Source organism: Copadichromis virginalis, linkage group LG19 (assembly GCF_057382275.1).
Source record: "Copadichromis virginalis isolate Kocher_CV1m ecotype Utaka linkage group LG19, C_Virginalis_male_GT1.1, whole genome shotgun sequence".
NCBI lineage: Eukaryota > Metazoa > Chordata > Actinopteri > Cichliformes > Cichlidae > Copadichromis > Copadichromis virginalis.
Genome location: NC_140636.1, coordinates 35297021 through 35324214, shown reverse-complemented (window position 1 = coordinate 35324214; position 27194 = coordinate 35297021). Strand labels below are relative to the sequence as shown.

General features: G+C 43.7%; 1 protein-coding gene across 1 annotated transcript in view; it reads left to right on the top strand.

Moving 5' to 3' along the window:
* Positions 1-7954: 7954 nt before the first annotated feature.
* LOC146686686 (cysteine-rich motor neuron 1 protein) overlaps positions 7955-27194 on the top strand; it is a 35981-nt gene continuing 16741 nt past the window's right edge. The window contains exons 1-5 of the mRNA XM_085441412.1: positions 7955-8656; positions 12905-13066; positions 13343-13516; positions 22245-22487; positions 26075-26254. Of these exons, the coding sequence (XP_085297538.1) occupies positions 8359-8656; positions 12905-13066; positions 13343-13516; positions 22245-22487; positions 26075-26254 (1057 nt within the window). The 5' untranslated portion in view covers positions 7955-8358. The remainder of the gene's footprint in view (positions 8657-12904; positions 13067-13342; positions 13517-22244; positions 22488-26074; positions 26255-27194) is intronic.

The following is a 27194-nucleotide window of genomic DNA, read 5'->3' as shown; positions in this document are numbered from 1 at the left end:
TGCCCAGGAGGGATAGAGGCTTCCTGCCTTTAGATGTTTCTTTTCACATGAGCTGACTGGCAGCCAGAGTGATTGTCTTACAGGTTGATGGTTTGTGTGATAAAACTGTGTGAGCTCAGAGCGCTCTCCACATTGTACTGCCGCTATTCAACCACATGGTGGCAGCACTGCTTTAAGAAACTTATATTTTTGCATTCAAGTACTATTTTTCAGTCCTTTCTCTCAAAAATGGTAAATAAATGGTAAATGACCTGTATTTATATAGCGCTTTACTAGTCCCTAAGGACCCCAAAGCGCTTTACACATCCAGTCATCCAGCCATTCACACACACATTCACACACTGGTGATGGCAGCTACATGTAGCCACAGCTGCCCTGGGGCGCACTGACAGAATGACAGACAAAAATGTTTAATTCCAATAATCACTTCTATACTGTGCACACTGTGGCTGCCCCACCCAGAGCCTGATTCTGCTGGAGGTTTCTTCCTGTTAAAAGGGAGTTTTTCCTCCACACTGTCACCAAGTGCTTGGTCATAAGGGGGTCATGAGAAAGTTTAGGTTTTCTGTCTACTATTGTAGGGTTTTTACCTTATTTTGCACTGTTGTTGTGATTTGGTGCTGTATAAATACAACTGAATTGAACTAAAACTAAACTTAACAAGGAAAAACAATGGCGAGAGCTTTGAAATGATGAGCCACAAGTCTGAAAGTTAGCAACATTTGTACTGACAAAGGAGTCAGTACACTTATTTGTGTTCTTTATGGGAGTTATTATATAGATGCACAGACTGATATGTCCCTGCCTCTTCAGAGTAAAAGGCTTTTGCCTTTCTTTAGCCTGGAAACATGGAAAACCAATTAGCTCCTGACAATCTGCTAACCGGTACCTCTAAAGGTCATTAATTAGCATGCAATAAACTCAATCCAGAAAGGAGTAAGCTTCGGTTTTACCCCATACCTAATGTTCCATCCTGCTTCATATTAGCCTGGTTCATGATGATGAACTGCAGGTAGTCAGCTAGTGAGTTTTCCAGGTGTGCGTGGGTGGATTTTACTGCCTGTGGACAGAGCCAAGGTAGTTGTTTCCCCTTCCTGTGTCATGTTAATTCAAACCATCTGAATGCTGTAGCATCATACTAAAAAAAGCACATGAGAGCAGTTTAGTTTGTTGATTTAAAGTGAGTGAACATATCCAAATGGAATTTCAATGTCCCCAGTCCCAGGATGTTACAGTTAAAACAATTTATACTGCTCACTCATGTTATATTTGTCAAGTATACAAAAAAGTTTATGAATTAACATAAGTATTTATACAGCACATACCTTTCACTCTCCCCTTCATCTGACCTGTGTCTATACTGTTCTTTGGCCCGTGTTGCTTCAGGTTTGCACATGTTGGCTGTGGTAATGATGTCAGTTTGTTGCCTCACCTTCATAAAGGTCAGAGAACTCACACATTTCTCACATTCCTGCTCCTGCTGCCCGTCCTTCCCCTGACAAAGACGGGAGGAAAATCTGTGTCCCAGACACGACATTAAGCAGTGATCATCCCCCTCCCCCCAGCAAGGCGGTTGTTTTGCCCCAGTGTTTGAGTTATTGGCACTGTAATTATGATCATTTACAGCTGAAACACAGGTTGTGACATTCCTCTGCCAGCTGGAGGTCTGCCTGTGAAGCTGGCACCTTTAGCTGAGGATCCTCCCCCACAGATCGCACAGGAACTGCGCCATGTATAGTAGCAGGTGTATATTTTTTATGTTAGAATGCTTTTAATCAAGCATATGACTCTGTTTTACTTGATGAAACTGTAGATTTATTGTGGATAGTGTGTTAAGATTTAATTGCTGTAGAATACTCATTTCCTTTCATTTATTTATTTTGTGTTTCATATTTATAGTTATCATCACCAGCTAGGTAAAACACTACATGAGGTTTGAAGTTTTAGGAATCTAAAAACAATGTTAATATATTCTCATTCCCGTTCACAGAGTTAAGATTGCCCATTATATGTATAGAAACAGCAGACAAATGTGTAGTCGCTGATATGTACTGAAAACCTGCAAATTACAATGTAATATTCTAACAAGCCAAGCACTCTAAGGTGACTTAGAGTGCTTGGCAGATATGATACATCAGATTTTTAGGGTTTGGGTAGTACCCAAGTTAAATATGGGGGGGAGAAAGAATATTGAGGCTTTCAGGACACACAGCCATTAAAATGTGACCACTAACACAAGTATGACATTATATGGCCAAGTGTTTTGAATGTGGGATAATCATGGTGATAGTGTGGGTTCAAGTGAGTACGACCCCAGTCACACAGGCCTAGAAATTGGTCAGCAACCAACAGGCAACAACTGGTTCTGAGGTCAAAATGTGTGCTCCCTGCACTCCTGGCAAGTGGTTGCTGGAGGTTGGTTGCAGTTGTTGAGAAATCGGTTTCTGGAGCATCAGTTGCACAAAGTTAGAGCCCAGTCAGCAAACTCCTGGCAACCACTGGTCACTAGCAAAATAATGTGTCTTGCCAACCAATCAGGGAATGCATATTTTCCCCTCATAAACAATGGATGTATCATTTTCAATATGGTGGGCACTATTAAGAAATGAGTGACTGATGCCATGTGAGAAACGTCTAGCATCATGTGACCAGAAACCATTGATTCTGCATGTATATAAAGATAGATGTAGCTACCAGGACATCACCCTTTGGTTTCTGAACGCATTTTGTTTTCTATCTGTACACATTTTACTAGAATTGCAACTCCCCCTCGATTATTTGAAAGATTTTAATCATTATTGCGCACAATGTCCTCAAAAAGGTCCTCACCCAAACTGTGCTCTGTGTCGAGGTCACATTTGTCAAGCTAGGTGCCGCTAGGTGAAATCAGTCGTAGGCTTTAAAATGTATTAATAGGTTTTACAGGCAGTCCCCTATGAATTGTTAAGGTTTGTCAGGTGGATAAGGTACTACTGCTCACTGATGTTCGGGTTTAGAGTTCCAACCATCTTTCAATGACAGGATGAAGTGCTCAGTTATCAGCTAACACTAGCACACTTGGTTAGCACACTTGGTTAGCACACTTGGTTAGCACAGTTGGTTAGCCAGCTGTACCAGTAAACTGTATGGATGAAACACAAAGATGCCAATATCTGTCGATTTCAAAATGCCCTCTCCTTTTTTTTTTGCTTCACATCTGCTGAATATTTGAATAAGAAACTTTTTGCCAACATTTTTCTTGCAACAACTTTATCATCTAATAATATATTGGTGTCTGTGTACATTTTTTGCTGTGCTTCTGCAGGTGGAGGTGCAATAATGCAACAAAACACAGCAAGACAACTTAAATGGTCTGTAAGAAGCATTTTTACATGCACGTGTACAAGAATACAATCATGCAGCATCAAAGTAGTATATGACTTTGCTTTGCCTTCTACTCATTTGCTGTAACCATAGACCTCTCGAGGCATGCTAGTTCAATTGTCTCAATGATCTCATGTGTAAAAGGGAAGATTACACTGGGCAGGTGTCATGGGTTCTGGACACAAGGGTTCTTTCAGGCTTCAATCCACTGAGGAATTCACCATCATCGCATAGATTTGAAGATTAAAACTTCTGAGAGGTCCACTTAACGTTCCACTGGAGCACAACAGGGGTGAGCAAGTATGCCACTTGTAATTGTCAAACAAGCAAGTGGCCGTCTGCTCTGCAAGGTCACAGGATCTCCTGGTAAAAGGGTTGAAGGGAAAGTGAGAGGCCCAGAGCTGGGCACAGTCTGGAGCCAAAGGATTTGAGCCATGAATGTAGGAAGGGTCTGGGGCTGAGTCATAATGACTCCTGATGCCAATCGAACCCAAAAACCTTATGTGTCATTGCAGCTCTTGCAGAAAGTGTTGATCTAGCTGGTAACAGAAAGGGGCTTTTCAGACTGTGTGTATGTTGTTGGGTTTAGAGATAATCTGTTAGCAATTATTCTTTGTTATTTAGTCCACAGCTGATATGTGCATTTCTGTGAAACTAAACTTTAGCTTAGAGATGCTTTGAGTTAAGGATCAGTGTGCTAACAGACTAGTGTTTAGCTTTACCATTAAACATACTTGTTTAGAATATAAGCATGATAAGGCTGGTGGGAATGCCGTCACTGTCATGAATAAAAGTACTGGTTGTAGCAAGGCTTTATAAAAACTTTAACTATATGGAAAAGAGGATCACAAGTTATTAATGTATATTATCTGAGAAAAAAAAGAATTAGTATTGGTAATAGTAAGCTGTCTATTGTAAAGCATAAGATGTAGCGTTTTCTTTGCCGGGAGAGAAAAGGTCAGAGGAAGTCTACTATCCGTAGACCCATCCCAGTAGAAGGGCTGAAAAAGGTTGATTTATCCCAATGATTTAAGTCGGGTAAAGGTTTCATGTCTTTCATTTGTATCTCCTCATGAAAATATGCAAAAATAAGTGAGAAGAAGCTTTTGTTAGTTTACACAACAGTGATTTACATGTCAGTATTTATGATGTACCAGTCATTAGATGATCAAGCATCGGCTAAAATTTATTTCCTCTTAACAGAAAACAGCCATTTCACAGACTACAAACCAAAGTGGCATACCTGAAGCCTCAACTATCCTCGAGGCTATTTGAACCCACTGAACCTTTAAAAAGTTCAAGCAGGACTTTTTAGAGCCAGAAGAAGAAGAAAGAGGAGGAGGAGGGGACTTGCAGTTTTGTGTATCACTATGTTGCCACTCTGCTGGTGGTGTGATGACTCTAGGGGTTTTTTTGCAAGACAGAGACAAGAGGACTGCAGGAGACCCGACAGTGTCAAAACACATTATTGTAGTCCCCACAAGAAAAACAGCAACTGGACCAGACCTCACAGGGAGGGAAAACGGACAGAGGGAGCAGAGAGGTGAAAGAGTAAGAGAAAGCAAGAGAGGAAAATAGAGCACATAGATACTATGGATGAGAGAATATGTTAAATGATGTTAAACTGTTCAGTGTTTTCCTGAACTTGATCTACCACAAGAAAAAGAGCTTCTCTTTTTTTGTGGGACTGGCTGTTTCCAAACTCTGCCTGTCTGGTCCAAGCAAATTAGGAGCCCAAAACAAGAAACAAAAGCACTTGTGAGTCCTTCTGGATGGCAGTAATGGAAAAGAGATGCAATCATAATTGCTGAATATTACCTCAATATGTTGTTTCTTTCTTTTTCCCTTTTTTTCACTTTTGTTTTGGATATGTTAACCTTGCTTCGGTTCATTTTCTAAAAGGTTTTTGTTTGTTAACGCCTCTTTCTCATGTATTGCAAGGTTTTTCTTCCTGCTTGTTTAAAGAAGCAGATGACCTCATCTGTCCTGAGTTGAAAACAGGCCATTCATTGGAATATATGCTGCTTAGCCTCCAGACTAAATGCTCCATTTTTCTGTTATTAGTCGCAGAAATATGGCGCAATGAATTGCTTCAAAACTGTTTAAGCGGTGAGTACACATTGCTATTATGCTCCACATGCCCCACTCCACCCCCACCCAAAGGATGCATGGTCCAGTCTATCACTCTGAGCTCAGAGATAAGTCAAATGAGAGTGATACTCAGCAATGAACAGTGACACTTGGGTAAAAATCTCCCAGCGCTTCCTGGGGACTTGTAATCAGGTGTGCCGCATGCTGTCCACTCGACGTGCATTCAACACTCCATGTCATGCGCTACGTTTAGCCCGGTGTCACCACCAGCCTTTTACTGCTGCCAGCAGTTCACTTCCAAAGCATCATTCACACCCATCTCCTGAAACACCTCCTCACCACCAGCCTGACGCCTCCACAGCAGCAGTATGTAATTCAGTCGTCTGAGCAAGCAAGAAGAGACAGGGGCAGTGGAGGCTGGTAGTCATCTAAATCTGTTAAGCCCTCCCCAAGGATGATTAAGTCTCCAGAAAAGGTGCATCGCAGCCTTGTCTTCGAATGAGCGAGGGAATCTTTTTGAACCTCTGTTGTGTTTTCTTGGAGATCCGTGACTCAGAGCATTATTAGTACACACACGCTACAGTTATTCAGCCCCTGCAGCCGCCCTTCACTGCCCCACCTTTTCCTCCCATTTGCTCCATGCAGAGACTCACATACAAAGCTACCAACACTGAGAGTCCTGGAACTACAGAATGAGCTCTGGTTTTAGAGAACACGCTGCTCAACAGAATCTGTATTTACACCAAATCGTGGCTCAGTGGATACAATAGCCAAAGAGATGGATAATCTGAACATGGTGCTCGAGTCCAGACTTAATCATGGGAACATTTTCAATTCAACACATTTATGCAGCATTTAAACCAGGGCACATGCTCACAGTGAGTTTAAATGGGGAGTATTCTAGTTTGGTGCAGTCATTGTACTGTTGATTTTTACCCTTCTTTGATTGCTAAGAGTATGTGGAAATGTAATACAGGAAGTAAAAGAACCTGGAGGCAAAGCTGTGACCATATGAAAACCCCTTACTTGTCCATTATAAGAGAATGAGGGTCCTGTGAGATCTTAAAGGCTGTCACCCAGGCAAATAGGTCAGTGCAACTGGGCCAAAATCTGTGTAAGTGCATGGAAACTGAAGCTCAGTGTGATGGTCTGTGTCATCAGACAGCATGGGTGTCCGGCCAGCGGTCAGTGGGTCTCATTTGAAGAGAGCTCTAAGTGTGGGTGAGGGAGGGTGGAGGGAGAGGCAGAGGACAAGAGCTGAGTTGTGTTGCAAGAGCTGATTATGCGTGCCGCAGGGCTGGTTTCCTGGATGTTGTGTTTGTGTTGGAGTGGGTGGCTCCAGGCAGATGTTGCAAATGAAGGAGGCGCTGTTGTGTGTTGACGTTATGGAGGGAAATCATACCGGAACACACCTGATTGATGTTTTTAGAGGTAAATATTTCCAATGAGAGCAACAAAATCCACTTGCCGCTGAGGCAGTAATATTCACAAGTTGTTACATGATCTGATGACCCCAGTGTGTTTCACCTTTTGGAAAAAATGACTACTTTGTGCCTGCAGCAGATAATAGGAGGGCAACAGATTTGGTTTTCTCTCACAATCATCCTTCCAGCTGTGCTCACTGCCCACACACAAACACACATCCATCTGGCCATGAGCGCAGAAACACTGCTTCAGCAGACATCAAATTACTTTTTTACCTTCCCAAAGCCATCTGCATACACAATCAGACACCTACAGACACAGGTAAGCTTCACACAAACACACAAAGCAAAGCATGGGAATGAAAATGAAAAGATGAAGACAGCTTATTATGAGATAAGAGCCGGCCATCGCCCCCAGCTATGTTTCAAATATAAATTTAATAAGACTGCCTCATATTATGAAAATGCTCACTCGCTTTTTTTACCCATATAACTTAATATCTTAATTCTTATATTATGATGTAAGATCCAAATGCAAAAAAGCCGCTACCGTTATTTTATATGACAGGACCATTTATTATAACGCTGCTTCCATATGAGAACGCCTGGTTTGTTTGAGGCTCTAACAGACTTCGGATGTATCATTAAACAGAACCGATAATGCTGCGCTTTATAATAATTAGAAATTCATAAACATTTAGATACTGATTATTAGTTATTAATGACTAGACTCATAGCGCATTACAGAATTAACTACAGCAGGGAGACTGACTCCTTCATGCTGATCTCACTTTGAACACAGACGACTGTTGCTCAGCTAAAGTGTTTTAAGAACCGCTTTTTTATAAGTAGAAAATGGTACATGAATTCTTTAGATGCGACCACAGTGAAGTAGAAAAAGAAACTCGCACTGAAGACATTCAAACTTGTGTCATTGCGCAACACACAGAGTCGGGTTGTCGAGCAAGCGTAAATCAGTTCAAATCCTCCCTCCTTTCGTTCCTTGTGACTGGTCGCTGCCTGTGTCAGTCAGGGGGAGGGGTACACCGCTAATTTCTATATGCTTGTATGTCAATTTAGGACTCAGACTGCCCTTTTTTCTGTGTGGCTGACAGCAGCAGGAAACCTCAGTGGACCTCCACTACCTCGGTTCTTGGATTTCTGCGTGTGTTTAACCAGATGAGACGCTTGGGACGCGCAACTGCTTGCTTAGATTGAATCATTGTCTCTGGATACTGGTGCCCCTTAAGACGCGTCCGCACACTTCTGTCTCGTGGTGTGTGTGTGTGTGTGTGTGTGTGTGTGTGTGCTTTTGAAGAGAGCTGCTGGGTAATAAATCGCACGCCCGAGGGAGAGCTCGTCACAAAACTTTTAAAGAGGGCTTGACAACTTTGGAGATACGAGTTCATGTGGCTGATCGCCTGACAGAAGCGGACAGTTTCTCTGGAAAACTTATAAACGGGGGGGTTTCTCTTAAAACATGTTCTACAAATGCTCCGTGGTGTTACTGAATGTCCTCTTTCTCGTGCGTGCGCTCTCGGCTCACGAATGCACGGCGTGTAACCTCCGGACTTGTCCCTTTAAACCCCCGCTTGTCTGCGAAGGTGGTCGGACAGTGGCCAAGGATCCGTGCGGATGCTGTGATCAATGCACCCGGCTGGAGTGGGAGCCCTGCGGCAGCCAGGACTGGGCGCACGGCTACTGCGCCCTGGGACTGACCTGCGCCTCTGTAAACAAAACGGGAGCCGCCACTATCCCCGAAACTGGAGTATGTAAAGGTAAGTGGGACTCGGTCGTGTGAAGTCAGTTTAAACAAATGGCATTTTATTCAAGAAGTAACTTAATAGGAAAAGAGAGAAAATCTATTAGTGAGTGTGCAACCTTTCCCTTTTTTTAGGCACTTGAAGCCATCACTTAAAAAAACGTCATTGAGGGCCCGACTGCAGTGACAGTGTCACTGTTTACTTACTTCTGGCTGCCTGGAGCGCACATGGTGGCTGTTGCCAGACATTCGTGGTTAACGTCACTGAATGTTTTGTTTAGGCGTTTAAAACAAACTATGATCTTTTCCCGAACCTGATTTTTTTTTTTTTTTTTTTTTGTTGCCTAAATTTAACCAAACCCTAACAAAAAACGTCATGTAATAAGAATAAAGCTTTCAGACAGAGAGCTTGAAGGCAACATTCTCCCACCAACACCTGGAGAAACCCCCCAGGTCAGAGTCGCTGTTGATTACATGTAGAGTAGTCCTGTTCAGCTGCTTTTTCTTCCCCCCCAGAGCTTCATTTCACTCTCATCTAAGAACCAACAGTGATTTGGCACTACAATAGAAGAAGGTCCTGCTCGCTTTAGATTGATGAAAGGTGCATTTAGAAGTGATTTAATATACAATAAGAGATGTGACTATGTCCATGTGTGTGAGGGCAAAATTGAGGTTTACTAATGTCTTGACAAGAAATTGATTGTGTTTTAAAACCTGGAGTACATTTGAATGCAATAAATAAGCTGCCATTTTCCTGTCTCTTCTGTTTACACCACTGGCTTCATTGTGTTCCTCAGAGGTTTAATAGATTGACAGCGTGATTGCAAAAGTCCCCAGAAGATTTTCATTTGCAATTCTGTGAATTTCACAGTGCAGCACCGTACTATTCTTTCCAGGCAGAGCTGGACCTGGGTAACAGTGCATGTGCTCGTTTTGCGCACAGTTTGAGCAACAGTCTGAACTTCAAACATATGTATAGGGTATCAAGTTCCCCAGTAAGAACTGAGTTGGTAGCAGTGGCTTTATCCTGAGAAACAAATAACCAGTGGATGGGACCCCCTTTTACCTGCACTGTGTCTAGGATGATTGAAAAGGACTGAAAGGATTGTAGGAGAGAGCAAGCAGCTCTCAGTGGGGGTCTGGATGTCCTGACCCTGCTCTTCCATCATCCCTCTGTGGGGTGGTCCAAGTCAGAGCTCCACAAGAGTTTTAGAGGGGTCTCCCGCCTTACCATTGGGCCTCATGTACAGGTTAGACTGGTGTCTGGAGGGCATTTCCTCTTAAGCTTTGGAATGAGCTGGAGACCTAGTGGCTCCTTCATTTGAGTCATGCCTCAGCTCCAGGGACCTCAGAGCATGCTGCTGACTCCAAATACAGACACATGTACACAGCCTAAATATCCCAAAGGATCTTGGCTGGGCTAAAGCAACACCTCCCAGTGTGTTTTCAGGGGCCACAGTAGGCAGGCTGCTGGAGGCTGATCCCAGATTTCCTTCAACCTGCAGCACTCTTAAAGTGATTAGACCTGCAATCAGGAGTTGGGGGTAAAATGTTTCCGCTTTTCTGATCCCCTGCTTGTCTACTGATAGTCTGGATTTTCTGGGTGGTCAAAATCTGTTGGTGTGGAGACTCAGCAGCATTATAACACAGGTGACATGTTGCATGTTGTGACAGATGGTTACCATGGTTATCAATCAGTTGTTAATGTGTTATATTTGGTGTCCGGTTCCTAAACGAAAGCTGACACAGGCGCTGCACTACTGCTTTCCAGAAGTGGTATTGTTACAGAGACACTGAGATCCAAAAAGAAGTGGAATTTGCTGGTATTACAAATTTAATTTTCTTCAAAGCAGGGGACGTGTTTCATATCATTCTTTGTTGCCAACAAATTTAACAGTTTTTTAAGGTACAATAACCAAAAGTAATTGCATGAACCCAGAAAAGTGTGAAGCTTGCCAAAAACAATAGTAGTTATTACAATAAATTATTCTCATGACAGATTTTGGTATTTAAGCATTGAACCTGGCAGTTAGCACATAAAAGGTTGAACGCTTTGTGGATATACAGGTTCCATTTCTGACAAAACAAAACAACAATCCTCTTGGCCATTCGCCTTGTCCTATCTGCTTCGGTGGTCAGCCAGGTGAAATCAGCCATTCCTACCTAAATGAATTCTGTCAATGTTCTCATTTTATTCCCGTGTCTGTTCTTCCACACCGAGCTTCCTCATCCTTCAGAGACACTTAACATACCATGTAACGGAATGCCGGTCTTACAAGGACGCTATGTCCACTGCACCGCTTCACATACCTTCTACTTCTCCCTTTCTCTGGTATTATCTAACGTTTCAAAGACTTCCTTTATAGCTCGCTATCAGCCACAGGGCCTCTAGATGTCAGCTTTTCTATCCTGGCTCTGGACGCCAAGCCAAGCAGTCTCAGTGACCAAGTCAGGAATCCCCCTGGGATGAAGCCATAGGCTTTGGTTAGAGTCACGCCAGGCCAGATAACAGATGACCAGAACACATTAGTGTTAGGCTAAAGGAAACTGAGGCAGCCTTGCATTAATTGTTTTGAGTAGCTCCTTTTCCACATTTCAGATCTACCATTGCATGCAGACAGGAGCTACTACCATCTTAAATGAAAATACACTTGCAGGTACAGGAAAGCCTCAGGATGGAAAAAATTCTTCGACTCAGGATCGTTTTAGGGTGAAAGGAAGTCAGAGAACGTTTGCTGTATTGAAAAGGCCATTTGTGCTCTGCCAGTTCAGTGGGCATGTGAGAGAGCTATTAACAGTGCTGGCTGGCTCAGGTTGAAGGTGCCTTCACTGCTTCCACTGGCCGAGGTTTACCCTAGCGCTCGAGAGCATCAGCCATTGCCAAGCAGTGATCGGCATAGCCCGCTCTAACACGGGGAAAGCATTTACTAGGATGGTTTCTTCTGCAGCCACATTGATTCACTTCAGCGGTAAATTGTTTTATCACAGTAAGAGATTTTTCTTTTTCCCATTGTGGAATATCTGTTTCACATTAATATGGATCAGCACATGTGTGCTATTATCATCTGCGGCATCTAAAAGCACAGTCGCGGAGTTCGGTTTCTTTCTAGTCACTTTGAGTCATCCTGTTATTGTTTCTCCTACCCCAAACTGAGCGTTACCACGACTCTCATTTACAGGCTTGATTCCAGGTAGGATCACTGCAGTAGTCAGGTAAACTATGACGTGCTTATGTTTATGTTGGATAGTTGAACCTTTAACACCTTTTCCTCTGGCGCATTGTTCTGGTATGTAGCTGTTTGGAGAAGAAAGCCAGAGTATTTTGATAAGCTCCAGTCACACATCCACACTGCTAATTTGAGGTCTTTCAGTGCAATCTTGGGAAGGGGCCGCTCTGTGTTGGAGTTTATCTCTTCCTGTTTTCTGAGCAACCAATTCCTACTGCTTTTAAACTACTATGAGGGGAAGGTATTTTGAGATGTAGATGTGGGTTTTCTGAAAGGAACGCTATGTGTAATGTGTAGATTGGCACTCACTCTCAGTTATAAGTCGCTTTTATAATGTTTGATCCAAATTGAGGCCAAGTCTCGAGGTGCCATGTCAGGAGTGGGGGGTAAAGCTCCCTAGTAGAAGTAACAATGCGTGGGTATGGTGGCCTTAGTTCAGAAAGGCGTTGCAGCAGCCAGCAGAGATGGAAACCCTGGGAGGGCCCCATGCTGTGGAACAAAAGCAAACAAATGGGCTCAGTAGCTGAAGCAGCGTGGCACAATGAGGAGGGAGGAGGGATGGCAGCCCAGCAAACACACTGGTCAGTTCAGTATCTGTGGTGCCCACATAATGTGTCGCAACAGATGCTGCAAGCTGGCTAACCCTTAAGCAGTTCTGGGAAATATGGCTTGGTTTCTGGCACATTTTGGCCTGATAAAGTTTGACCTATAAATGGGACTAAATGGAGTCATAAGCTGATTACCACATGAACTACAGACTTCATCTTGGGAGAATACAAATTTAAGATCGGATATGAGACCTGTATTAATTCTGTGTGAGGGGCCGTTGTGTTGATTTGAGCCAATGTGAAAATAGCCGAGGTAATGGTCTAGCAGATTCATGCATAGTGGGTAGTCACACTTGTACACTCTGGTTAAGCAGCTTCCTAAACCATGCAAGGTATTTCCAGGAGTAAGAAAGCAGCCGAGGCAGCTAATTCAAGTTTTTTCCCTTTGTCTTACTTATATTTTTTTACTGTCACTGTTATTTCCCACAGTACTGCCTGACAATCCAGATGCAGGTCTTGAGGATGAGCGCTGCCCACTGATGACAGGCTGCGACAGAGCAGGAGGTCAATGTGTCTGTGATGCCCGTCACTCCTGCTTGGGCTCTTTTACCTACCCAGACCAAGAAACCTGCATGAAGGCCAGTAAGTCAGGTAAGCCCTCTCTCTTCATCCCTTTCCATGTTAAAAGGCAGATGTGTGTTGCACACGCACGAGCACAGAAACCCTTCAGAGGGGATAATGCTATCTATTGAGAGGAGTTAATCCATAACAGATGTGGCTCTGAGGTGGCTAATGCTACTTGGATGTCATAGTGATGACACACATGCTAAGGCTTTGTGTTGCGGTTCCCCACTCACCCTTGAGTGGTGCCATTGTCTGTGACTCATTGATGAATGCGGTTTATGCGTGTTCACGGCCGGATTTCAGATGGTCGGAGGCACGAGCACCGGGAAAAGCACAGAGAGAAGTATGTGGGACCATCCAACCCAGCCTGTATGTTCTCTGGCTGTAACCTGACCGCCGAGGGCTGCGTGTGTGAGTCTCAGAGCTGCCACCACCACTTCGCCTACGTCAACCGCAGCCAGTGCCAGGAAGCTGCAGGTAACCTTCAGATGACCTGCAAACAGAACCCACAATCACACAGTAGCACTGCTCAGCTCGGGTTACTTGGGGTTTTTAAATAGCGTCTAAAACAGTCGAGTTACATTTGGATTGCAGTATTTAATAATTATCTATTTTTAATGAACATATTTATAAACTATAGGCTTATTCTGGGTGAAACACAACCGCATCATTCTTCATGTTCCGGCTCGTTATTATGGCTAAAATAATGAACTGTAAACATTCAAAATTCTGTCTTCCAAAGATTAAATGCACTTTCTGTTACAGTATTTGCATATTAGTTACATATTTGGTGTCAGCTTTCATTTCACAGTCTTCTTGTGCAGTTTCAATAGGCACAGCAAAACTCCACTGATTATGAGAGCAGGAAAAGTAGAGGAGGGATGAGGGAATGTATCAGATTAGCCTCAGATGCCGTGGAAAATGATGTGGAGAGTGAAACAAAGAAGGTGCAAATCTGAGAGAAGGAAATACAGGGACTGTTAATAGAAATGTGGTGTGCAGGAGATCCTCAGGTGCAAGGCAGAGTGCATAAAGTGTAAGTGAACTGAGTATGATTGGTTCCCCAGTGCTCTGAGGTGAAGAAAGGGGATCCTAAGAATATACAAAAACGTGCCTCTCTCTGTGATTGACACTTTACTAAGTGGAAAACGTTCTTGGCAGAGTGAGTGCAGTTTTCTCGTTTGGATTGTAAGGTGTGCGGCAGATAGGCAGGCGCTAAGTGTCGGCTGCCTCCTGAGTGACATTTGCAAAACAGGATGAGAACTGTTTGTGTTGGGTAGAACGTGTCCTCCGTAATCTGCTTTTCAAAGACAGAAAGCAAGAAAACATGAATGACACCTGAAGAAAAATAGTCTTGATGGTTAATGGACTGGTACTTTTCTACTCAAAGCACTTTGTTACCGCAATCCTTACTCGCCCATTCATACAAGTGCTTTATTTTCTATGCTGAAGCACTTTTAACTGAACATGTACACAATCAAATTCACATGGATTGATCAGGGGGCAACTTAAGGGTCAGTATATTCCCCAAGAATATTTCAGGGTTGAATCACCAACCTCCCAGTAAGTCAGGGGTGGGGGACCTCCAGGCCTCAAAGGCCGGAGTCCTGCAGGTTTTAGATGTTTTCTTGATCCAACACAGCCGATTTAAATGGCTAAATTACCTCCTCAACATGTCTGTAAGTTCTCCAGAGGCCTGGTAATGAACTAATCATTTGACCCAGGGTGATACCTAAAACCTGCAGGACACCGGCCCTTAAGGCCTGGAGTTCCCCACCACTGCAATAAGTAGACAACTTGCTCTAACAGTTATGGCCTGTGACTGTGTTACGAGTGACTGTGCTTTTTTTTATGTTGCTCTGCTCTGGTTCTCACTCAATCTCTTTGCAACTTGCTGATATTTTTGGTGAGGAATGGCTCTTAGGATAGACAGTACCATGGTTGGCAACACGCCATGCAGACATATTTAAGTTTATTTAGTCTCCGGATAACATTAAGGTTACTGCCGAGCATCTACAGTACAGCTGCGTGGATGTTTGTCTTGAGCTATTTATGCAGCAGATTCCACAGGAAGTGTGTTCACCAAATATCAGATTGTTTAGACGTATCATCAAGTCTAGTGTTTCAATGAAAGACTGGCTGCTGCGCTCCTATGTTTGCAACTCGCTCATCAAAGTATGAGCCCAGCGGATGACGGTTTAAACTCGCACTAGTGAAAACTGTAAACAACATTTTTCAGCAGCTTATGACTTCAGCACCGCAACACACACCCACCCGTCTAATGGCCCCTCATTAAGTAAGCGAGCAGAATACGTGCTTCTACTATGACTTAAAGAATACATGTGCATGTAGAGCGATGCACACACGTCGACGTGTCCTTCAAGCGCACAGTGAGCCTTCGAATGGGAGCAAGTAAGCCTGCGTGCTTGCATCTGTGTTTGCGCATGTGTCTGTGTGTGATAATTATCTTGTTTGTCTAGATGTCGCGGCAGAGATTTTCCTTTGTCTGTCATCAGCAGGAGCTTCCTCTACGACCAGACCGGGACTCTGTGGTTAAGATCCTGTTTGCTTTGTCCCGTTGGGCTCCATGGAGACTGTGTCTATCAACCCCTCGTTGCTTTAGACACAAGCAGCTATTAAGATCTGTGTAAGCATGCCCCTCTGGAGTGTGACAAAAACTGTATTCTGTAAACTTAATCTCAGGGTACAAGAGCACCACTGATCGCTCCAGTCGCCACAGCGCCAACAATAATACTTATGATGGTGCTAAACATAGAATATCCACCTCTAGGGGTCACTGTTGCTATGCAGTAGCAACGCAATGGCCATTCCGAATCCCAAAGTAGTTGCACTTTTGTTTCTGCGTCCGACTTTCTTTCATTTCCGCCACATGTGGAGCGACAGGTGCTCATGTCTGCCTTCGGGATGATCTGCTGGAGAAACTGCATGATCTCGATCCCCGGACCTCCAGTTCTGGGTGCGACTTGATGCCAGGAGTCAGAGGAGAGGACGTCAAAGCAAATGTGCAAAGCGGTGTTTGGTTGAAAACAAACCGCAGCTGCTTGACTTGCATGTTAATCTTGCTCTTCAGTGGTCAAATGCCCAGAGTTTCACTTCTTGTTTTTAATCCTTCAACACAAATGACAAGAAAGAATCACAGATCGTACGGAAGAATAATAAGATCTCTGGGCAGCTCTGCCTTCGCTTCTAGTCACATTGAACGGAGGACAGACTTGATGCTAGAGTACCTCTCTGTCCTATCCTGAGCTGCAAAGTGTTATTGTGTGAGGTTAAAAGGATACATAAATGTCAGGGTTTTTTTAATGTTAACTGTTTTTAAAAGAATATTCTCACACATTCCATCTTTAAAGCAGACCTCATGTCTCAGCACTTAAAGAAACACTCTTTGCCTTTCCTCAGAATTTATGTTCTCGTCTCAGGACCTGTACACTCACACATGGTAATAGTTTGTCCCGTCCTTCTTTTGCTTTCTGCTGCTCTCTGACTCATACTGTGGTCTCGTCTGTGACTCATCATGATCTGTTGAAATTCAACATCTTTCTTGTTTCACGGCTGTTGATGTTCCATTTCCTAATCGCACCTCTTGTAGATTTGCTCTCCTGCTGGACTACAAAACACTGATGTAATTTGGCTGAATATGATCAATTAGAAGCAACGCGGTGTGTCAGACTTATTTCCCCACGTGGGAGGAAAGACGATGCGACGTGTGATAGAGAGGAAATGCAGACGCAGAATAGGAAGTCACAACTTAGTCCAACTGCTTTTCTGAGATATTTGTGTCCCTGCCCCAAGGATCTTGGTCATGTGATGTTTAGCAAATTTAAACTTTAGGATGGTTTACATAGTTCTTTCACGATAAGGTTCCTGAGTGGTTTTTTTAGAAGAAGAAGCAAGATTCCTCTGCACTTGTTTACTGATAGAAACTAGCACCAGCAATCTCTGCATTCTGTAAGTCAAAAGCCAAAACCAGTCTGTGCTGTAGCAGTCAAGCCATCTAGAGCTGCTTTCACCGACGAATTCCCAACAATTTTTGGAGAACTGTGCAGGGACAGCGACCTTGTCCTTTCTGACAAGCAGCGCTCACTGGAGATAGTTTATATCAGCTGCATTCTTTCTACTGAAAATAGTTTGGCTAAGTTGAGAATACTGCCTGGGAATGGTGCAGAGATGGCGTGACATAGGATGACCACTTGTGAATCACACATGGACTTTGTAGTAGGGAGCTGGCTGCTAAATGATGTCCGATCCAGCTACACTGGGCATTAGTTTTCTCACACAGGCGTTTGTGGGATTGTGAGGAAAAACGAGAATGTGTGTAGTAGTTCACAAGCGGTTAACCAAATTGGCAGCATCCAATCTAATGCCATGGCACAAACTGGCCTCACTCTCGCAAATCTGCTTGTCCACCTGTGCCACCTCCATCCTGCCTCTCTCTACACTTGTAGAAAGAATGGTGGTTCTGCTTGGCTGCAGCTTCTTTGTGGCAGGGCTATTACTGGCTGAGCCAGACCGCCATCGGCTGGCAGGGGCCACGAGATGTCTCAGTGCTGAGTATTTGTGCACCGTCTGCGAAAGCTGTGGCCCGGTTGTACCCTGCAAGCTGCTAGTTTCCCAGCGAGTGCTTATTTCTGTGTGCGGAGACTGATTTCAGAGAGGAAATAAAACTCCTGTGTAGCTGGAGAGACAAAGAACTTCCCTTAAAGGCATGTTGGGATTGCTGTCAACCCACTCACTATTCTTGGTCAGCCACTAACCAAACCAGGCACATTAAGCCAGCATGAAAGCCAAAGCCAAAATACATGCACGCACACAAAGAGCCTTTCTGCATGTCCAGCTCTAAACCTCAACCCATTAATTAAATCAAGGCCTAAAACCTCAGCTTATTGACTCAACCATAACTATTAACAAATCAAACACGCCCCGACCCAAGCCTCAGTCAAATCCTGATGTTCCCAGGCCCGTTTCTTTCATCAACACTATTTTGCTTTTTTCCCCTGAAAGAGAAGATCTCTAAGGCAATAGTCCATAAGTAACCCTCATGTCTCTGTCACAGTTTATTTAACAAATGTGTACAACCCAGATCTCCCACAGACTTCTTTTCAACAAGACTAAGACTGACGGCTAGAACACATAACATGATAACATGATCCTTTCCACTGCTTTATGTTCAGTACCCAGCATAGGCTTTGTACGTACAAACATGCAGTATATGAAAATACAGATGTGCAAACGTTGGACACAGGTGGACATTCTCTTTACCTCACCCAAGCACACTCATTTGAGGTTTTTCATCTGCAAATATTTAGCCAATGATTGAGAGAACAAAGCAAGCAGGCAGCACATGGCGGCTGCGTGCCTATACCCAGCCACCTCAAGCCTCTGATCATGGTGTCAATTTCCTGACCCCGTCTATGTCTTTTGGCTTGGACATCCTCCTAGAGCTGCTCCTCGATCCTTACACATGCACTGACACACACAGCGAACAATGCCGACTTTCTCAGTAACTGCTGGTGGGCACCGGGCCAGGCCCCCACAACTTTACGTGAGAGACGGCCCTGATGTGTCCCTTTGCGGAGCAACTTTATAAAACCTGAGGACAGACCAGAAACCCACGGAGGGCAGCTGGACTGAGACAGCTTTGTTCTCAGCTGACTTGTTTCCAAAGTCAGTCAGCGAACAGAACTCACATTGTGTGCTTTTTTCCATGAGTAAACTCAGGCTGTCAACACAGCCTCCTCTGCCTGCTCGAGCCACTCGGGTTTGGGTAAAGACTGCGCTCCTTGTACCCCGCACTTGAAAGGAAGAGAAAAAAAACAACATTTAGAATGAAAGATTTTTCTTTCTTCAATGAGCTGCACCAGAATGCATTGTTTACAAAAGGCACCCTTCAGTAGTAATGAGGTAATTTCCGCATTTTCTTTTCTAGATCAACATCAGGTGTGGTGTGAGCCTGCATGAAGGTGTGTGTGTGTGCATGAGAGAGTGAGAAAAATCGCATATTGTTGCAGGCTGTTCATATGGGTCAGACATTGTCCAATCTTTGTTATCTTACAGTTGTAAAAGAGCATATGTTACCTAATCTGCAGAGAGAATTTATCAAGCCTACCAAATCAGTGCTTTTGTGTATGTGCAAGCTGGAGTATGGCCACCATTATGATACAAATACTGGTTTTGCGGTCGCTGACTCGCTAATTACAGCCATTTATGCAAAGAGATAGAACACAAACAACGCTGGATAAAATCCATTTACTGCTGACTTTTTCCATCCGCCCTGTCTGTCTATTGTGTTTATAATTGTGCCAGCTAAAAATTGTATTAATTGGACCTGCAAGAGTTGGACCATTTCCACTGATGGATACAATTCCATTCATTTAAATTACAATGGTATGTCTGCCAGCTGCTTTTCCCAGCGCACTCTAACCCCAGCCATTATCACGACCGAAAGAGTAATCACCCTTCTCTGGGGCACATACAATGCATAGAAAGTGTTTTTCAGTGCAGAACTATGTGCAAAATTGTCCCAGTGCATTTTTTTTTACAGCTTTAAAAAGCTTGAGGCTTTCATATGCAAAACTGGTCTTTAACTGAGCAGCCTGCGTTAGACTTTATTGTAAGTAAAACATTTGCCAATCAGCACTTCCAACTGAAGTTTATTTAACTCCAGTATAGGAATTAAGCCAAAAACCGTTAAATGGGTTGTAGCCTCCCTTAATTCAGGGGTTTTCCCTCATTTTCTATGACACTATTCAGCTACAAAGTTTATCAATGAGAGCTTTGTGGCACTCCTCACTGTTCCCAGGTTGCTTGAGTAAACACTACAGTACAGATACCTAACACTCCTGCTCTATTTATCCGGAGCCAGAAAAATTCAATGTTCCCCTTATCCTCAATTTCATGTGTCAGTTATGTTACCCCCACACACCAAAATAGAGCTCTCACAGTCTTAGAGGGCCTCTCCTCCATGTTTATTCTTGGTCAGGCAGACATCAAACAGTTACTTAACGGCACTGCCGTCAGAGCATCATGCACGCTTGTTTTCTTGATTTGAGGACCGGCAAAGTCAAACCACTATTAGAGCATGAGCAGACTGGAAAGTAACCAATCAGTTTCCCCATCTGGTGGCAAAACTCAGAGGGAGTTTTCAAATGTCAGTGATGAAGCACATCCTCTCAGAGACTCGTGTTGCGCTTTGGAGTCAGCACCCGTCTGGGAAGACCATCAACAGAACTGTCTCTCTGGAAACATTACCAAACCCCAAGCATTGTTATGCAACCTCAGCCAGTATCATTCCCTCTCCTCAAAAACCAGATGTATGCAAAGATTGCAAAGCATTTCTCATAAATAAATCATAGTCCTTCATTTTAACGTTCTTATAAGGCACTTATTTATTTACACGTTTTCTCCTGCACTTGTTAATACTGCGTTTACACACTTTTCCCCAGGAGATCTGGGAAAATAACTTCTGGGACCCAACATGAGTCTGCTTTTCACAAAATATCTCTTCCACCCTATGTGTAAACATTACAGGGACACTGAGGACCAAAATAAACATATCCATTTGGCCTCAGTCATCCACGTCTTGAAAGGTAGATACTGTTCTCCTAAAATGCAGTATCTGTTAAGAGGGGCACTTTTCTTTTCCTGAACAGGTTCCAGAATACACTCCTCCCCCAGTTTACCAGTAACCCTGCACCTCTTTCCCCTCTAACAAGGGGTATCAAATCTATTACACTGACTCTGGCTGATGAGTTAAAAACTGCATCCTGGTATTCTAAATGAAGGAGAGATTCAAAACTGGAAAAAAAAATCTCTGGTAAAGATTGGCTGCTATTAATAACTGGTTTTAGAATGCAAGGTTCTGTTTGGATTGTAAGCCATTTAAACCAGGCAAGGTGGAATCTGAAGCCCATAGGCAAGATGTGCAGACCCACCAAACATATCCATGTGGGCCCTCCGGAGGTAGTTGTGGGACTGTGTGAACAGGACAAACCCACACATGGTCCATATGGGCCCCAAGTGGGTGGGCTCGTGTAGACTAGTACATGTGAGTAGCCCACTGTCAGCTGCCTGTACAATTCAATTTCAATTCAATTTTATTTATACAGCGCCAAATCACAAAAACAGTCCCCTCAAGGTGCTTTATATTGTAAGGTAGACCCTACAATAATACATACAGAGAAAGATCCAACAACAGTGGATTGGCGACAGTGGGAAGGAAAAACTCCCTTTTAAGAGGAAGAAACCTCCAGCAGAACCAGGCTCAGGGAGGGGCGGGGCCATCTGCTGTGATTGGTTGGGGTGAGAGAAGGCAGACAGGATAAAAGACATGCTGTGGAAGCATACAAACCAATGTGGTGCCCATAGCAGTTTTGCAGGTAGGTCACTGTAGGTGAGGAAATTCTGTTGGTAGCCCACTGTGGGCTGCCCGTAGCATACCCATGTGGGGGCCACAGCAGTTTTGCCTTTTACCCATTGCTTTGTGGTGTAGTAGTTATAAATTTCCCTGGAAAGAAGATTCCCAGCTCAAACTTGAGTAGGTTATGTCAGGAATGGAGTAAAAATCTAGTGTGAAAATCAGCAAAAGTCAAATATGTGACAGTAACTGCTTTGGCTACTCCTTGTTATTAATGGACGTTTTAGTCCACAACTAAGACCAATTGGTGGCAGCAACGTAGCAAGGGGGACATGTGGGCAGTGCACCCCATGATCACAGAGGACAGCCAACAACTACTGTATGTGCATACTGTGGGTACATTACAAGCCTACACTGTGGGCCTTGTGGATTTGCCTAAAGTGGCGTCAAATGTACCCCAAGGTGGCATGTTTTGGGGAGAGCCTTGTCATGTGTAGAGAGGGGCCTTTGCTTCTCTGACAGGATGCTATAGAGCTGTCGTGGACTAAAGTGGGGCTCTGACTGCACAGTTTATGTTGGATGGCTATGTGAGCTCAGCCATTAGTCTGCCACACTAGCATAGTGGCTCATGTTGGTAGCAATCACACATAATTGCAGCTAAACCTTCCACCTTAGCCTAGCAAAAAAGTGCTGACAGAGTCAAATGGTTGAAGGTGCTAACAATGTTAAACCTGTGTCCATTTCACTGTGTTAACTCATATGCAATAGAGTCACCAGTGTCTAAACATGAATGCGAGTCCATGTTTGTGTGTGTGTTTTTGTTTTTTACAGAAGAGCTGAGGTGTGCTGGGGTGACGTGCCCCAATCTGCAGGTGCCTTCCTGCCCCGAGGGTTCAGTCCTCACCAAGAGCTACAAGCCTCCTGCTGAATGCTGCCCCTCCGTACCACCCCAGTGCACTTGCGACTTCAGTGCCTGCCACAAGCCCCAGTGCCCGAGCGAACAGCACCCCGTTTCACTTGGTCAAGCCAGCGGTCAGCCAGGAGACTGCTGTGATGTCTACGAGTGTCAGAAAGGTAATTTCACTGATGAGCAAGCTACACACTGCTCTTGCTCCAACAATAGCAATTTCACAGTTGATGTGCAAATTATTTTGTTCAATATTTTGCTTTCTTTTTGTTTTTTTGTTGGGTTTTTTTGTAGACGCAGTCATTTCCTCCTCCTCTGTGAGCTAATTTTTTAAGGGAAAATGAAAACTCTTAATTGGATAACTGCTGTCGGGCTGTTTATCAGGCTGGAGCAATGCTTCCAACTGGTTTTCCAAGACATTTTTAGGGGTGTACATACAAAAACGTTTAGTTTAATTCCTAAAGGGTTATTAGATATAACGGCTTCTTCGTCCATTTCCTCACTTGGGTATTAAAAAGAGAGAGTGACGTGGTAGCAGGCGAGCAGATGCTGAATGCGCGTGAGAGTATAACACGTCTCTGTCGTGAGGCAGAGGCAGCCAGGAGCGCTAGGAAGGCAGGGAGGGGACCTGCGGTATTGGTCTGTTTACTCTGCACGCCCAACAAATATTCACTGTTTTACCAACAGAACAAATTCACATTCTGGCCCCTGCACATGTATAAATGAGTGCTGTGTCCCAGAATTAATGGTCTTAACAAGCCCGGTGACCAGAAAAGTGCTTAGGCTATGAATTTGCTCAACAGAAGTGCAGTGTCAAAGGGTTCCTGTCTGGTCACACGTCCAAAGGGAAAAGGTTCATAAGTTCATTGATGGGAATGCTTTTTATGTGCTCCAGTCTGCCAGTGGGGAGGGTAATCGAGTCCGGCAGGCCAGCGGGGGCTGAATGGCAGCCTTGGGGGCCATGGGATCAGTGTTTTGATAACAAGTGTCTGCTGTTCTTTGGGTCAGGGGCTTGATGCCTTTTGTGCTGCTCCTACTGTCCGTTAGGCTTGCATGACTGCATGCCGTGTCAGAAAGCTCCACCGGCAGGGACAAGGACACGCACCAGAGCCCTCGTCAGTTCCACAGTCCTGCATAGGCCTCCGTAGCACTCACTACAAATGCAGAATCTTAAAAAAGTCTTAGGTAATGTCAAGTACAAAGCCTATCGTCTAATGGAACACATTTCAGCATGCCCTTGCAGTGTCTCTGTGTGAGGCTTGGACTGATTATCTTGTTTCCATTGCCCACTTGGCTGAGGACTGATGTTTAGTCAGGGTTAGTGTGTGCAGTGACAATAAGCTCCACCTGTGTGTTTTGGCCTCGTCAGCAACGGACTCTGCTTCTTCATTGGCTACAAAACAGCAAACCTGGCAGTAACATCCTGACCTGATGTCATCTGATATTATAGAGGACCCTGTTTGATCCTGTTTGGCTGTGGTCTGCTGTTTATCAACACTTTGCCTGGCACATATTTTGCATATGTCCCCAGCGGTGGATCCAGAGTAGGTTTAGTGCTGTTGAGATTTCTGGAGATGTTGAGCAATAAGGCTGAGATCACCGCACTAATCGTTCTTTGGAAACTTAGCTTGACTTTGTTGTAAACACACAGCCAAAAGCATCCGTGTCCTCACAGCTTGACAACTGTTTGTGTTGGTGACATGAGATATACTCATATTTCTGCTTTGCAATTTGAGTTTTCAAAGAAAAGTGCGAAAAGACTGAACATCACCAAGCATGACTGGAATTTAGACTCTCTGTGCCCCAAGTTGTTTTAGGGATTACCATTAACAAACATTGCGGAAATCACATGTGAGCATCTCCTCATGTGACTTCCTATTGCTTCTGTGAGCGTTAAAAACTCGTTGCCTGCCTTTTGATTTTGGGCAGCTAAAAGCCCTTAGTGCATTTTCTTCACTTAGTTCTGCTGCACGCAAAGGAGGACAGCGGGAATACTGAGCGATAGGGGAAGGGGGGCTGAAAAATGGCAAGGAAGAGAATAAAAGTTCACCAAATCCCTGCTCCACTTTCAACTCAGCTGGCACACCTGATTTGTATTAGAGTGCAGTGCTGGTTGTCAGGAGGCATGGGGTCATTGGCACAGACACTTTGACTCAAAGGTATGGCGTACAGATGCTGCCGTAACCTCTGCTCTCATTTATAGAAACCACTGCCCCCACATCTGCTTGCATTTGTCCAATACATTTATTCACATAACTAATCCACCTACTCCTCTATACAGACTTTCTTACATAACCACATTGTTTCACTTCCCTCATGTTGGCTTGTGTTAGATTAAAAGCTTGTGGCTAGATGAGATCTTTGAATGTTGAGTGACCCAAGCGACTGTGATACATATAAATGTGTAATATTACCATTGAGATGTCATACCTCAAAAATTCTTAAATTGAGTATTATTATCTATATTTGCTATTTCTTCAGAATTGTGGTTATTTTTCAGCATTTCTTGTTACATGTTATTTCATAGCAAAAATTGCAGAGATTCCCAGCCATGTTCTGGGTGTACTTCCGCAGTAGCTCAGGTTTATGTCGAACTCTGTTTGGGTAGAAAAGTTAAAATTACTAAAATAATAGCTAAGCAGTTGGAAACACCCAAAAGTGATACAAAATTTTAAACAAAAATGGATAATTAATGGGGGAAATGTTTAAAAAAGTTAGCTAAACCTATGGTTAATAGCTAGCCACTAGCCAGGCTAGTGGCTAAATTTTAAGCTAATATATATAATATTATGAGTCAAAATAGCTAGGTAAAATTATAAACAGCACAAATTCACCTTAACCTAAACATAACAGATGAGCAGTTAAACTGGTCAGTAAGGGTCATGATATAATTAGCTGTTAAATACTAGAGTAGTAGGCTAAAAATATATGCTAAATAGCTGACATATATGGGTCATTGATAATTGTGGGATGAAAGGAGTCTGGATTCAATTTAAAATTACTTCAGTTCAACACATTTGAAGATTAGACATGTTGGTAATGAGAACGTTGCTCTTTCAGGGGAAAAAACACTGAAGACCACTGACCAGTTAGCATGTGAACAGTATTCAGAGCTAGTTGACTGTGCACAGGATCAGAGTGCAGTTTTCCAATGTTGCTGCAACTAAGCTAATTCTTTTCAAGGTTTGGCTAAATCCAGCCAACAGAGTCTAAATGCTTGGATGCTTTGTGGGAATGGCAGGCCAAATCATTGATTCACTCCACCTGCCACCAGCACGCTGCGCCCAGCTTCTGCCAAAACGTCAGACCCACCACTGCCTTCTTTTAGTGTGCATGGCAAGAGTCCAGAGCCATCTCAAGACTGGATAGGTCCCTGTGAAATTCCTCCTCCAGTTTCATTGTCTGATAAATACCATTTTTGCCCCATGGGGCTTATCTCACCCATCAGTCTACCGCAGCACCATTTGGTTCAGATAAATATTACTATCAGTAGTAGACAATGAACAAATGTTTACGAATTTGTAATTAATTGTATAAACTTGTGATAACCTCTCACTAATCAAGCTTGACGTGTCTATTTTTTTTAAAGGCATTGTTCTCTGGTGGATCTGATGAAATTATTCTGGTGTTAATCTTAGCCAAATGTAGGACAGCTGACACAGCGTAGTGCACTCGTTTATTAGAGTGTATTGTCTTACTCAGATGGAGTCCAGCTTAAGGTTGACAGCCTGTGTCTGATTTTTCTTTCCCTTAGTCACTCCCAAGTGTGTCCACAGTGGGAAAGAGTACTCTGAGGGAGAGGTGTACCGCATGGACCCGTGCTGGCTGTGTCAGTGCCGGGGAGGAATCTCCTTCTGCTCCAAGGCAGAGTGTGCTGAGCTTAACTGTGAAAACTTCTACATTCCTGAGGGAGAATGTTGCCCCGTCTGCATAGGTACACACATTTGCTTTATTATTCAGTTAAACTGTGTCACCTTTCGCTGATTATTACACTGTTAAAACTGGTAGCCGTAGACATGGTTGTGCCAGAGGTTTCTTCCTGTTAAAAGGGAGTTTTTCCTTCCCACTGTTGCCAAAGTGCTTGCTCATAGGGGGTCATATGATTGTTGGGTTTTTCTCTGTATGTATTATTGTAGGATCTACCTTACAATATAAAGCACCTTGAGGCAACTGTTGTGATGATTTGGCGTTGTATAAATAAAATGGAACTGAATTGAATGGTGGCATCGACTAAAACGCCTATATGCCCAAATGATGGGAAGAAAAGATGATTCAGCAGCAGTGAAGGCGATATTAAGACCTACTTTAATGTCTTTCTCACATAACCAGCTTTCAGAGTCGTTAACATACCTGACGAAAAGCGGTGCAACAAAGAGTCATCCCCCAGTCTTTTCCGCTGGGGAGATTTAAAAACACAAAAACCTTTTTTCACTGTGTGCGCCGCAGCTCTGTGAGATCTGGATCGTGGTTAATGTTTAAAAGAAAAATGGCCTCATATGGCAACCACATTAGTCTGCCAGAAGCCTGTGGATGGAGACGGTAGCCTTTGGCCTCTGACTGCGTGGCTACAGTCGATCAGATGCATAAAAGGAGGAGTGGGGGGGAAGACGAAGAGAACGAGTGCAGAGGAGAAATCATGTTAGGTCAGTGTTAGAGGTACAGCTGGAATGTGCAAGCATTTAGATGGCATGGAATGCTTTCATCTTTTGTTTATGGAAATCTGTACTTTCTTACTGCACTGGATGCAACACTTAATCTAGGTGAAAAGGTAAGATTTTCTGTGTGTGATGATTCTCAATCAATGTTTCTTTATAAACAAAGGATAAAAGGACCCATTTGAAATGGAAAGCTATGCTACATAATGTTTGGTTCTC